General features: G+C 41.0%; 2 protein-coding genes across 2 annotated transcripts; one reads left to right on the top strand and one right to left on the bottom strand.

The window, feature by feature from the left end:
- Positions 1-1100: 1100 nt before the first annotated feature.
- On the bottom strand, positions 1101-3263 carry alkbh4 (alkB homolog 4, lysine demthylase). Its single transcript, XM_031869267.1, has 3 exons — positions 3135-3263; positions 2040-2228; positions 1101-1915 (listed from the first exon to the last, which is right to left on the bottom strand). The coding sequence occupies exons 1-3, from the start codon at positions 3258-3260 to the stop codon at positions 1394-1396; spliced, it is 837 nt and encodes a 278-aa protein (XP_031725127.1). The 5' UTR covers positions 3261-3263; the 3' UTR covers positions 1101-1393.
- Positions 3264-3923: 660 nt separating this feature from the next.
- Positions 3924-12280, top strand: lrwd1 (leucine-rich repeats and WD repeat domain containing 1). The gene is made up of 16 exons (XM_031869266.1): positions 3924-4104; positions 5181-5267; positions 5421-5655; positions 6315-6434; positions 6636-6782; positions 6888-6980; positions 7170-7538; positions 7688-7802; positions 7938-8044; positions 8261-8471; positions 8763-8835; positions 9083-9226; positions 9648-9751; positions 10362-10523; positions 10827-10936; positions 11062-12280. The coding sequence occupies exons 2-16, from the start codon at positions 5188-5190 to the stop codon at positions 11269-11271; spliced, it is 2280 nt and encodes a 759-aa protein (XP_031725126.1). The 5' UTR covers positions 3924-4104; positions 5181-5187; the 3' UTR covers positions 11272-12280.
- The last annotated feature ends 219 nt before the right edge of the window (positions 12281-12499 follow it).

The raw sequence follows: 12499 nt of genomic DNA, 5'->3' as shown, positions 1-12499 counted from the left end.
TCTTCACAATAATTCAACACATACATTATAATATATCATTATATATATTAGGTTGCCCAGCAGTAGACCAGAACTTGAAATATTAATGTGGTGTAGGGTATGAAACACAAATTATAATCTCATAAAATAATCTAATCTGATATTGAGTACTTTTACTTTTGATACTTAAAGTATATATTCAATGATGATACATTTGTACTCTTAAGATTTTGAATGCAGGACTTTTACTTGCATTAGAGCAAGCAATTTTACACTTTTGATAACTGTAGTTACTAGCTAGCTACCATGTAGATTAATGTTATATATATATACAAAATATAATCAACTAATAAATGATAATGGATTAAGCCACCCGGCAGTTATAAGTAATTAAATATTAAGAAATTAAAATCTGTTCCACCGTTACCAACTGCAACAATGAACATCCTAATGAATCACAAATTATACTCTATATTATAATATACTTTATTCTAAAATGGGCCATTCTGCATCATGAGTGATTTTACTATTGGCACTTTTATTTTTGTTTAATTTATTTTCAACTAAAAGGCATTGCACAATGTGTTTGTGCATATCTCAGGAACATATTACTACTTCTATTTAGTTAATTCTGGTGGCAATACTTTTGTTTATTACTTAAGTAAAAATGTGACTTTTTAGTATTTGTAGTGAAATGAATGAAACGCAATGGCAGCCTGGGCGTTGGTGGAAACACATCCACAGATATAAAACTCCATAACTGATGACTTGAAAAGCAGTCAGTTGTAAAGTATACAATATTAGTAGTAAATGAGCTAAATCACAAAACAAAAACACTTGTATGATCCTTTTTTAGAAGGTGTGTTTAGCAACATGTGAGCTGCAGCAGCACAGCAGGGAGATGGAAACCTTCACATCGACAGCCACTTCTTCAGAATCTTCATGATGCTTCTGTACTGCAGCGGCTCAGATCACCTGAGTGCTCCTCACATTACAGCTCAACGCCACACCGGAGGCACAGCTGGTGTACGATGGGATGAAATCTGTGACACCCCAGTTCCAGTCACCGCTGCAGGAAATTTAAGTACACACGCTACATAAAAAAACAAGGTGAGGCAGAGTATGTATGGAAGAAAATGTTTTTTTCTTCTTTTTTATTAAAGAAAGAGTTGAAAAGGATGAGGTCTGCAGAAAATATGGTTTCTAAAGACAGCTGGTTTTGAGCCCATGTGTCCAGTTCCTCATAAATTGACGATAACTGCATTTGTGATGCTGCATTTCATACTCTGGGTAAAAAAAAAAAACATGTAATAATTACATTTATACAATTCTATTTGATAGAAATTTATGTCTGAATTTGATCAAGTCACCCAAGGAGTCTGGACCCCCCTCTGTTCTGCACCATCAGATGAGCCTATACTGGAGTCCCCTCGAAGCTCAAAGAAATGTTCAACAGCTGAGCTCCCAGCTCTGCCCGCTTCCCTCCAGGTAGGAACTCTGCAGACAGCTCTCTGTAGGTGCTGCAAACTCTGCGCTCCTGAACATCGTCCCTATGAATGGCATGTTTCCATCTGTGCCGGGCCTCGCCGTACAACACGACTAAAGACCTGCGAGGAAGACGAAGGGCCACGTGGACTTCCTCTGCTAGGCCCAGCTCTGGCAGACCCTGTTCAAGGGACATGGTGAGTGTGGTGTTTGATAACATGTTGAGGGTGACGAGCCGTTCGCCCCACAGCCAGGAGTCGTCTCGGTGTGGATCGATGGCGGAGCCTCGCTGAGGATGGTAATCCAGATTGCACTGCTCCACTGGTTGAAAGCCAGCTAGACTTGGCTCTTGTTGCATTCGGAGCACTAGTTTTTGGCTCAAAGCTGGTAGTCCGCTGAAGCCACCGGCACGCACTTTCCTTTTCTTGAAGTTAACTTTTGGACCAAAGTCCTGCAACAATATGTGAAAAGAATTGTTTATTTCATCAGAATATAACAGCAATAATAACAATAATATATTAATACATATATTATATGCGTGGTGATATTCACAAAATACATGTGTTCCACCTAACCTGTTTCCTTCGACCAGACTGAGACTCATTCCACACATCCTGGTCCATCGTGCTTATCAGCTGTTTCTCCTCCTCTTCTGATATGAAGTTCTCCTGCAGGAATACACCAGGGAAGGGGAAGGACGCAGCCTCTGCATCTTCTCCAACAGCAAGCCTCGTCTCAGGATCGTACAGGAAATGATGCACAGGCTTGAGAGACAGAAACAAAATAACGTCAGATATACTCTTGATTAATTAGACATAGCATGCCTGATGTTGTCATTTCTGATGATGAAGTACAGATTGACAGTATGAAATGTGCATGACAGTCAAAAAGTCAAGCAGAGATAAGTACAGATTGACAGTATGAAATGTGCATGACAGTCAAAAAGTCAAGCAGAGATAAGTGAGGTGGAGGAAGAAGTACTCAGATCCTTTACTTAAGAAAGTAAAAGTCCTGCAATCAAAAACTTGCTTAAGTAAGTACTATCATCAAAATATATTTAAAGTACCAAAAGTAGTGGTCATTATGCAGAATAGCCCATTTCAAAGTATATATATTTTTACAATATAATTATTAATGCTTTAATGTTGGAGCTGGTAAAGGTGGAGCTATTTCAATTACTTCATAAAATAATAGCAATAAGTCATATCACACTTTTCAAAACAAAGTTAAAGTACTTTACAATAAAAACAATAAGGCTAAAACATAGATTTAGAATAAAATATTATATATATACCAATATATAATAGATCATAATGTATTAATTGATTCATATTTTGTACTAATAATTTAAATCTGCAGAGTAACCAGTCTCTAAAGTTATAATAAGAACAAGAACCTCAAAATTGAACTTAAGTAGACTACACCACTGGATAGCTGCACAGAAACGTCTTGTAATGAGAAAAGATGGTAGTTAACGACACGTTATTATACCGTAATAACGACAAAATACACGTTCAAAGTATCTTGTTATAACGAGAACAGAGCCCATTAGTAAAGGCTGTCCTGTGAGGGCTTCCGTAGCTGCTATATTTTTGAGTGGCTAGCACCAGCTATGTCCGTTTCCTGCTGATAAAATGTGTACAATACAGTTTTCAGTCAGATATGTTTACCGTTAGTTCATTCGCCTCTAATTGTCCCTTTCCCTTTAAAATGTCACACTGGAGACAGCGCCGGATGCCTTTACAAGCACAAGAAGTAACGCTGCTATCAGTAGCCATCATCACATCATGCGTCATCGTCTTCTTCTTCTTCTTCTTCTTCTGTCGATATGTAGGTGACGAACCTGTAATAAGGGAACACCGCCACCTAACGAAACGTGATGTCTGTGTATTCCATGCACTTTATGATGTATTTACAACACACCAGGATTATTGTTAGATTTCCGAGGATTATTTAAAAAGTTTTCCCCCTTCAGTTTTTTTTCATTGGGTTCATAAGAGGTCCCATTGTATTTTCACACAGCACTAGAATATACACATTATATACATGTATACATAGCTAAAACCTGTAGTGGAATGTACTATACTTAAATAAAATTTTCATGTACTTTACTTGAATTTACTTACATATTATGCTACTGTATACTTCTACTCCACTTAATTTTAGAAGCCTATATTGTGCCCTTCACTAGTAGTAGTTACTTTGCAGATTTAGTTAACAAGTACAAAATATCAACTTATTCAATATAATATATTGTAATGGTTTAAACTACACAGAAAAAACCCCCATTAAGATTGGCCCCACATTTACCAGATGCATTATTAAAAGTAATCTACACTTTAATGCATCACTAAGTATAATCCAGTAATAGCATATCATATTTAGAAATGGGACATTCTGCATAATGGACTCGTAGTAGAGTATCTTTGTACTTCAGTAACTGAAGTACAGTTACTCAAGTAGAAGATCTAAATACTTCTTTCACCCTGAGCTGTAGGCGTCTACATTCAGCTTGGAAGACATAGCTCAGGGCAAATACAGTCATGTAAACCACGCCCACCGGATGTACGTAGAGTTTCCCCGGGAAAGCTCAGTTGCTGCAGGAGTCGTGAGTTCATTGAAGTTGATGAAGAAGTGTCTGTAAGTACTTTTTATCCACAAATATTAACCGATCAATTATCCGAATGTTTGCTTATGGAAGATAAACGATTAAGATGTGCACTAAAACTCAAGAATAAGTGATTTATTGTCTGTAATGTTAACGTAGTAACCTGAAGATACTAAGAAATGGTGCTTCCCAACGTGGCTGGCTTACCTCTGTTAATACACTTTATAACATCACATGTATCATGGTGGAACTAAAAGCAGATGTTTTTTTTAAAGATAAGACAATGCATCTCAAAATCCATCGTTGTTTGAGGTACAAAACCTGCAGTTGAGGCTGAAACATGTTGGTTTTGTTATTGTTTCAGCAAAATGACCTTCTCTGTGGTAACTTTATGATATAACGTATCACCACTTATCCGCAATGTACGAGATCATTGTAAAATAAAAAACACACTTTACTGTAATCCTATATCATTAAAAAATAAGGAAAACACTAGTTGCATTTCGAGAAATTATGATTTTATCCACATATTCGCAATTAGATGACCCCACAAACGGCTTTATAAATTGTTGTGAGGCCAATCTTAAGTATATGTATGTATATATAGTATATGACTTTTGTGTCCATGGGGGGTATGTAAGACATAAAGGTGAGCATCAGTAAGATTAAGTATGTTTTCCCATACAAGCAATTTGCTTTGGTGTTTCGGTATCTAATAATACACAAGTTAGAGAACATGCTAAGGAAAGCAAGAGTAATTAAACATAAATGTAGAATAGAAAAATGTTAACTAAAAGTATGGAAAATACTATGAAATATGTAAAAAGAGCTGTACAGAAATTTGGGCTCAGCCAGCTCCTCTAAAGTTAATCGATTCAGCGATGCAGAAGAGCACTCTGGGTGTGGTTAGTGCTCCCCGGTGTGTCGTCATAGGTGCAGCAAAACACCATTGAAGCACCCAGCAGTGATGCTGGGTGTGGTCAGAGGTGTGACAGACCTGAATCTTACAAAAGAAGAGAGCGCTGAAGAAACTCTTTAGTCCCTCATCTTCACTCCCAAGTTGTTTGTCTGGTACCTTCATTTTTTGAATTGTGGTCTTTTTTAACAGCTGAGCAATGGCGAAAATAACAGAGAAGCTTTTACTGGAGAAAGGCTCTCCAAAAACCAACAAACTGGAGCAGGTCAAGACACTGAAGTAAGCATGTTTTTTTTTTTTTTTTTGTCGTCATCAGTGTTAACACCAGTTTATTTGTTAAGCTGGAAAAAAGAGTTGTTGCAGATGCACCTACACATTTAGTTTGATTTCCTGCCTTGTGGAAACACTGACTTGAAGTTCTGTTATTTCCAGTTTATCCCGGCTGGGACTGAAGCCTCAGGACTTGCCAGTCGGTCTGCTGTCCCGTCTCCGGTCCCTGGAGCGGTGGGACCTCTCTGGGAACAGGCTGGATGAGCTGCCCAAGAACCTGGAGCTGCCTGCGCTTTGCTACCTGGACCTCAGCGACAACCAGATGGAGGACGTGACCACGCTGGAGTCTCTCAGCAGTCTGGAAGAGCTCAAGATGGAGGACAATCTTTACATCACTGTGAGGATGCGGCTAATGGCTTTCTATTTGCTTATAATACCCCGGTTTAGTGTGGGTTTTTTAAAACAATAATCAAATCATTTCCACGACTGGCTTTACATTGTGAAACTTTCACGCAGCTTTGTCTAGTCGGAGTTTAGGTGGATCAAGCTTCTTGAATAGAGTGTGAAATGATCCATTGTTCTCTTTTGAGTAGCCAGTCTTTCACCCACAGCCTTGACCAATGACCAATCAAGCCAGCTAATTGTAGTGAAATACACTTTTTTGAATGGCTTCGAATAGCTGCCAAGTTGCATGGAGATTATGTTGCATGCAATTTGCAACCCACAACTACTTGCGTGAAAGTTTCCCTGTGTTAAGCCACCCTAGGACTCTGTGGTTGTCTCCTCACAGCAAGAAGTCTCAGGATTTGATTGCACTCGTCCAGTTTGCATATTCTGACTGTGTCTGAGTGGGTTTCCTCCCACAGTTGGAAGCCATGCAGATTGTGTTTACTGGACACTCTCAGTTGCCTGTAGGTGTGAATGGTTGTCTTATATGTGTGCTGCGTGAGAGACTGATTAGGTTGTTCCCCAACTTTTGTACTTTTGTGAACTGGGAGGGGGATTCTGCCCCCCAGCACTCTGACTTTGACTGATAATCTTGCTTCTCTTCCTCAGGTGAGTGATAATTACAAGCTGATGGTGTTGTTGCCCAACCTGAGGATTCACAACGGGAAAGATGTCAGCACTAATGCCAACCACTTGCGCTTCGTCTACAGTGAGAACCTGAGGACCAGGGTATGGAACTGGTTGCTTATCTTTTGCTTTCTTTCATGATATGATTGAGACTGTTGTGTGCCAGTAGTCCAGTATTGTCCTCTATACTAGGTATGATGTCACACTGCCGGTGTGGTTACAAAGTCTCTGTAGTGTTTGAAAGGGAAATATTCCTGCACAGTTTGATTGCATAAGCACTGTCTTTGTTTTTGTTTTTTTTAGATAATTGCAGTGTGGGAGAAGAGCTTCTCTCTCCCAGATCCCATCACAGCAGAGCAATTGTCTGCTTTGGAGAAAAACTTTGTCAAAACTGCCCGTCAGCAGGTTAAATATGGACCCAATTCAGTCAGTGACTTCACCAAATGGAGGGTAAGTTCATGATGTTGGAGAAATTCTGGCACCTTTTTCTATTTTTGCGTTGCCCTTTTTTAATTTTCATTCACCGTCTGTCTCTTTGTGTCCTCTGCTTCTTAGGTGGAGATTATTGCTAAGGAGTATCTGCGCTCTCTGACAGAACCAAAGGAAGAACCGGAGAGCAAGGGGTCTCCAGACACCAAAGAGAACTGTGTAAGATCTCATAGGAGGACCTGCTTTCCCACGTTATCTCCACCAAACTCTCTGTCGTTGTGATTCTGAAACCGTACAGTGACTTTCGAAAGTAATGGGAGTAGTTTAGGTGATATATTCTAGGGATTGTAAAGGAAATGGTGTGTGAATGATTTGATTAAAAGCTTGTCGTGTGTTCCTTTTTTTCAGGCTGTCTCAACGCCTACGAAGAGGAAACAACTGGTATTAGTGGACACCAGCATAAGCCTGACGCCTCGCAAGAAACCGCGCTCGGATCTCCCGGTCTCCCCAGTAGAAGCAAGTCCTCGCAAATCCTGCCTCAGCCGCAAACTTCAGACGCCGACCCAGACCAGCGGCGTCAGGATGAGCCCCCGCAAGACGAGTCAGCCTCCCTCCACCCCCACCCGAGGTCCGGCGAGGGCAGAGGCGCCCAGGAGAGGAGCTAAAGTGCGACAAGCCAAAGAGGACGACGAAGCTCGGATAAAACAGAGGAGCCGAATGGAGCTGCAGAGAGACGCTGACTTGCTGTCCTCTCTGAAGAGCTGCAGCAAGACACAGGTAATGTACAGATAGACAGATTGTATCTGCAATATTGAAATGCCCAGCTCTTGGTATTGTCAGAATGTCAGGTCATTAAAGTCCCTTTTTTTGCCCACCACTCTGCTATAATCTCCTCCCTTTGTGTCATGTTTCCGTTCCTCCGGCAGCCGGTGTGTCTGAAGCCTCTCCACGTCCTCCAGTGCCACAGTAAACAGGACAGCTCGGAGGACTTCTCCACCCAGCTGTGGGCCTGTGCTTTCCAGCCGCTGCCAGATTCCACAGGTACGGCTCCACAGATTAAGAAAGATGGTTCCCTCAGATTTATCAGGGCCTTTTTAAAACAAGGCTGAGATTATCAGAATGAAAGGCTTTGTTTACCAGAGGACTATAGAATTGATCTTTTTCCTGTATTAACAGGCGCTGGAGGAGGAAGCCGTTTGGTTGCTACCTGTGGTGGAGACTCTCTCTGTGTCATTGACTGTGAAACCGGGATGGTGATGAAGAAGTACAAAGTTCCTGGAGAGGTTCGCTCCATTAATCATCTTATAGCATTGTTCTAAATGGTAGATTTCTACATTCACAGTACAACTAGAGACATTTTGGAAGTTACACCGTATTGTTTTGATTTGAAGCTGACATTTTGCAGACATTAAAGCACTTCATATATTGGTTTTTAAGATGTATTATTGCAATTGTCAGTATCGATCTGACGTTTTGCATCTGTCGGTTCCCCGCCACAGGAGTTCTTCTCCCTCTCCTGGTCCACGGTGTTGATGTCCAGAGGAGGCGGGGCCTCGGCTCAACACTGCAGCATTCTGGCAGCTGGTGGGAAGAGGGGACTGGTCAAACTGATCCACCCCAGAAACAACGTGGCCTACGGGGAGTTCCGCGCCAGCCGCAAGGCGCTGTCGGTCCTCCGCTTCAACCACCACCAGGGAAACTTCCTCTTCAGTGAGCCATAGTTACTGTTTCTTGATTAAGAGCAAGCAGTATGACCTCTCTGTATCTGACAGTCACCCGGTTTAGAGGTCCAGCATCATCAGACAGATTAGAGAATCATTCTGCCTAATAAATACTTCATATTTGAGCGATATCTGGTGGTGGACAAACAGTGAGGCACATTGCAGTATTATATTTGTAAGAGACAAGTTAGGTGACTGGTAAATTTATCCATGCGTTATATTTTGTTTTCCTTTTTGTACTAGTGTGACAACTTCACTGACACCAGTTTGTCTCTTGCAGCCGGCTCATACGATAAAAAGATAGTGCTGTGGGACATCGGTGGAGTGGACAGCCAGTACAACTACAAAGTTGTGTGAGTATTTATGCTGAAGAAAGCCACTTTTATGTCTAGCAACAACATTTTTGCAGCAGTCTATACGTTTGTTTTTTAGAAAATCAAATGTCTTGTGGAGATTCTTTTTTTCACACCGTTTGACTGGAAACAAATCTACACACACCATACATTTAATAGACAGTTAAACCCTCAGTTGTACATTTACATTTGTAATGGCTCCAGCAGGTTTGTGTTTGTGATGCTGAGAATATTTCTGTCCCTCCAGTCAGCTGCTTGTGTTGGAGATCAGCACCACCCCTCTGCACATCTGCCTCCCCCCCACTTCCCCCAGCTCACACCTACTGACTGCCTGTGAGGACGGCCTGCACTGCTACAACACGCTCCTCGGCACCAACAACACCACAAAGAGGTAAAGGCATCCACAGTGTGCATGCGTTTGTCTTCTTGTATCCATTAAAGTGTCAGTTTGCTCTGAGGAGCTTTAGAGTGCAGACATTCCTTACAAAAAGGGGAACTTGAGGTGTCAACAATACCACCCTGTCAGCCTCTGGCACCACATATTTTGGGATAGCAGACTTTTCTGAGAAACACAGATCACAAAGAAGCAAACTTCAGTAAACGTTTTTGCTTTTACGGTTGGAAGTGTGACAATGTGAGTTAATTTACTCCAATTAAATTCTGACAACAGAAAGAGAGTACATTATACTGGTAATAGTCATATATGAGTTTTGTCCATCTCTGTTGATTGGAGTTTTAGTCAGAAAACAATGTGTATAAAATCATACACTGGACCAGCCTGCAACACTTTGTGTGTTTTTTGTTCTCTGTAGGACCGAAGAGATGGAGATAACTTTCCCTGTCTATAAGAAGGAAGACAAAGACCACGACTACCACACCATTGATGGCCTTAGTTTTCTCACGGATGACATAGTGGGTAAGTGAGGCTCTTACAGTATACCGCTATTACAAACAAAGTACTGACCCTCAACAAGTAATACTCATACTGAATATTATTAGGTATTTTAGCCGTGCACTCTGGCAACAAAAATCAAAGGCAGATATATGAGGACCAGCTAATGACTTATTCATATTCCTATTTACATTGTGTTTTATGTACCTAACACTAAATATGGAAGTTGGTCAACTATGCCGATTTCCTCTGTAAACAAATATCCTCACTGATTATTTGTTTGGTCACCACTAGATGGCGCTATACTTTAGTTTTTGTTAGTCCCTGTCTTGTAAGACCATGACTTCCAATGGACCTCATGTCTGTCTTTACACCTAACCATGTATTTAGTATATACAACCCAGCTATAAAAGATCTCAGTGTTGTTGCTTGCTTGGTATGCTTTTTAACTTTAGGTCTAATCAGTCACAATTAGGTCAAGTTTACCAGCTGTGCTTTCTTAATTTCAGCACCATATCAACATTAAGAATGTCTTCAATTTAAATTCTAAGATATGCAAAAACCCTGCCTCCAGAAATCCCTCGTTTCTGTCCATACGTTTGCTTAGATTTTCTCCTTTTTTGTCATCATCTAGCCTCCAAGAACTACATGCATTGTTCCATTTATTTGTGGAGCTGGAGCCGGACCAAGGCCCAGCGGCCTGACAGGAAGGACAGGACAGTTTGTGCTGCGGTTCTGGCTGAGCTGCAGTGGGCCAACACGGAGATTCCCTACCTGGCTCTCAACACCTGCCCAGGTAAGTCCCAAGTCATCTGATCAGTGAAGCTGCATTTTTCATTTTGTTTTCATTTTCTAATAATCCTTCAACACACCTGCGAAAATAATTCTGAACATGCTTTTGTCAGTACTGATGTGTATAACACTGGTGCTCCTCTAGCTGCATTTCCAGTTTATCTGTTTATTCCACTTCAGTCTCGGTTTGTGGCCGGAGCAGTTTACGGTTTATAGTAAGCTTTGTGTTTCAGTATCAGAGGAGAAAAACCTGATTTTTGAAGTCATGCTGATATTATACTGTGTGTGTTCACTCCCTCTCCCTTAGGCCAAGCCTACGTAGTGTGTGGTGATGACAAAGGCAGGCTATGGACATACCACGTCTCCAGCTTGCACAAAAACAGTCTCCACACAGGGAAACCCATCCTTCCCACTGAGGTATCCATCTCCTCTAAATGTCCTGTTAACTATACTACTCTGCTTTCATACAATATTGTAGGGGAACCCTCTAAATATGTCACTGTAGATCTTGTGTTTACCAGAGATCTCTTTTGTTTTGGCAGTTGTTGGAGTGGCCGACCCCGGTAAGCAAGGACCACGGCCAGGTGGAGGGCCCCTCCATCAACAGCGTAGCAATGGACCCTGAGCTCCACTTCCTGGTGGCCCTCAGTGACAAGAATATGGTGATCGTGTGGAAGAGAGGTGTCCTCCTGAGCAACACGGGCTGTGTGACTGCAACTCACGATCGGAAGTCAGGTGTTACAAATCCTTAGGTGGGGAAGACTTTTGGTAATTGTGAGCTATGGTTTGTTTACTGTAACACCAACATGCTGCTCTGTCTCAGGCAACAGAGACAGACTGCAGGGATCCTGTGTCACATTTTTCACTTGTTTTCTTCATTTGTTTGGGGAAAGTGACTTTTATGTTGATGTGACATCAACAGTGAAATCCGTTTTAACCTTCTTAATTTGCAGAATTTTATGCTGATATAGATAAATGTTGCTGCTGTTGGGAATAGTAGCCAACAGAAGAGATTTGTCAATTGTCACTATGTGACAGATTTTGATTTAAATAAATGTAAAGTCATCATCCCTGAATGAGTAAACACAATGGTGATTAAGCATATGGCCCACTGATGAAAGCCCATACATATGCAGTATTACTGATTGGCTGTGGTGACGTTCCCGGGAAGTCCCGACCCTGTTAGGATCTCTGGGAAGTGAGATGCTAAAAAAACTCACCTGCGTTTACCGCTTATCGCTATACGTGCCGCCAAAGAGAACAAAATGAGAATCTTTGAGATTGTAGCTGTAAAAGAAGCGGCATATAAAAATGTCCGGTCCAACCATAAAACATGGCGTTAGATTCACCAATAATAGGTAAATTATTCAATGTGATGAATTACTGGAAATTTATGGGCAGAAGTATGTGTCGCTAGAAACTGAAAATAACGTCGAAGAGTTTTGGGTAAGTTAAGACTGATGTTTGTCATAAATGTCACCTTCAAATATACATATTTAAAGTGAATAATTGTACGCGAATGAACCTCATCTGTTTTTTTAGGGTCAGTCTTTGGACCTTGCTGTTCAAAGTAACTTTATGTAATGTCCTGATAATGCAAACAGTCAACACTGCTGTGAGGAGTACAGAGGCAGCCTGGTTACTGACTGCTGAGATAGTAAATACAGTAAAGTGTTTCTAATCCTACAGTACTTCTACTGTACGTTCCTGTGTGCAACTCGCTGTGTTTTTACGTTAAGTTGTACAAATATCTTGATTTAATAAATCTAATTATTGCATTTTTAAGACTTATTTCATTATTTTGTGTGTGCATCAATATCAGTTTTACGTGTACTTTTTATTTATATTTACCTCGCCATCAGACATCCCTTTCCAACGCGGAAGTGAAGCCGTTATCTATACGCTCTTCAAAGCTGCAAGTCTGCTTTGACAGAACCACTGCCTCGTTTGGTGAGTTTGTTTGTATTATTGTGTGACTTT

Source organism: Anarrhichthys ocellatus, unplaced genomic scaffold (genome assembly GCF_004355925.1).
Source record: "Anarrhichthys ocellatus isolate YVR2014 unplaced genomic scaffold, GSC_Weel_1.0 scaffold46, whole genome shotgun sequence".
Taxonomy (NCBI): Eukaryota; Metazoa; Chordata; class Actinopteri; order Perciformes; family Anarhichadidae; genus Anarrhichthys; species Anarrhichthys ocellatus.
The sequence above is the reverse complement of the archived record's forward strand: the minus strand, read 5'-3'. Positions and strand labels throughout refer to the sequence as shown.

Excerpts from the sequence above, each read along its gene's own strand:
- alkbh4 (XM_031869267.1), bottom strand. The coding sequence starts at position 3,260 with ATGACGCATGATGTGATGATGGCTACTGATAGCAGCGTTACTTCTTGT. Across the intron at positions 2,229-3,134 it reads TAGAGGCGAATGAACTAACG|CCTGTGCATCATTTCCTGTA; the intron begins GTAAACATATCT and ends CTGTCTCTCAAG. Across the intron at positions 1,916-2,039 it reads AGTCTGGTCGAAGGAAACAG|GACTTTGGTCCAAAAGTTAA; the intron begins GTTAGGTGGAAC and ends ATATTGTTGCAG.
- lrwd1 (XM_031869266.1), top strand. The coding sequence starts at position 5,188 with ATGGCGAAAATAACAGAGAAGCTTTTACTGGAGAAAGGCTCTCCAAAA. Across the intron at positions 5,268-5,420 it reads GAGCAGGTCAAGACACTGAA|TTTATCCCGGCTGGGACTGA; the intron begins GTAAGCATGTTT and ends TGTTATTTCCAG. Across the intron at positions 6,783-6,887 it reads GTGACTTCACCAAATGGAGG|GTGGAGATTATTGCTAAGGA; the intron begins GTAAGTTCATGA and ends TCTGCTTCTTAG.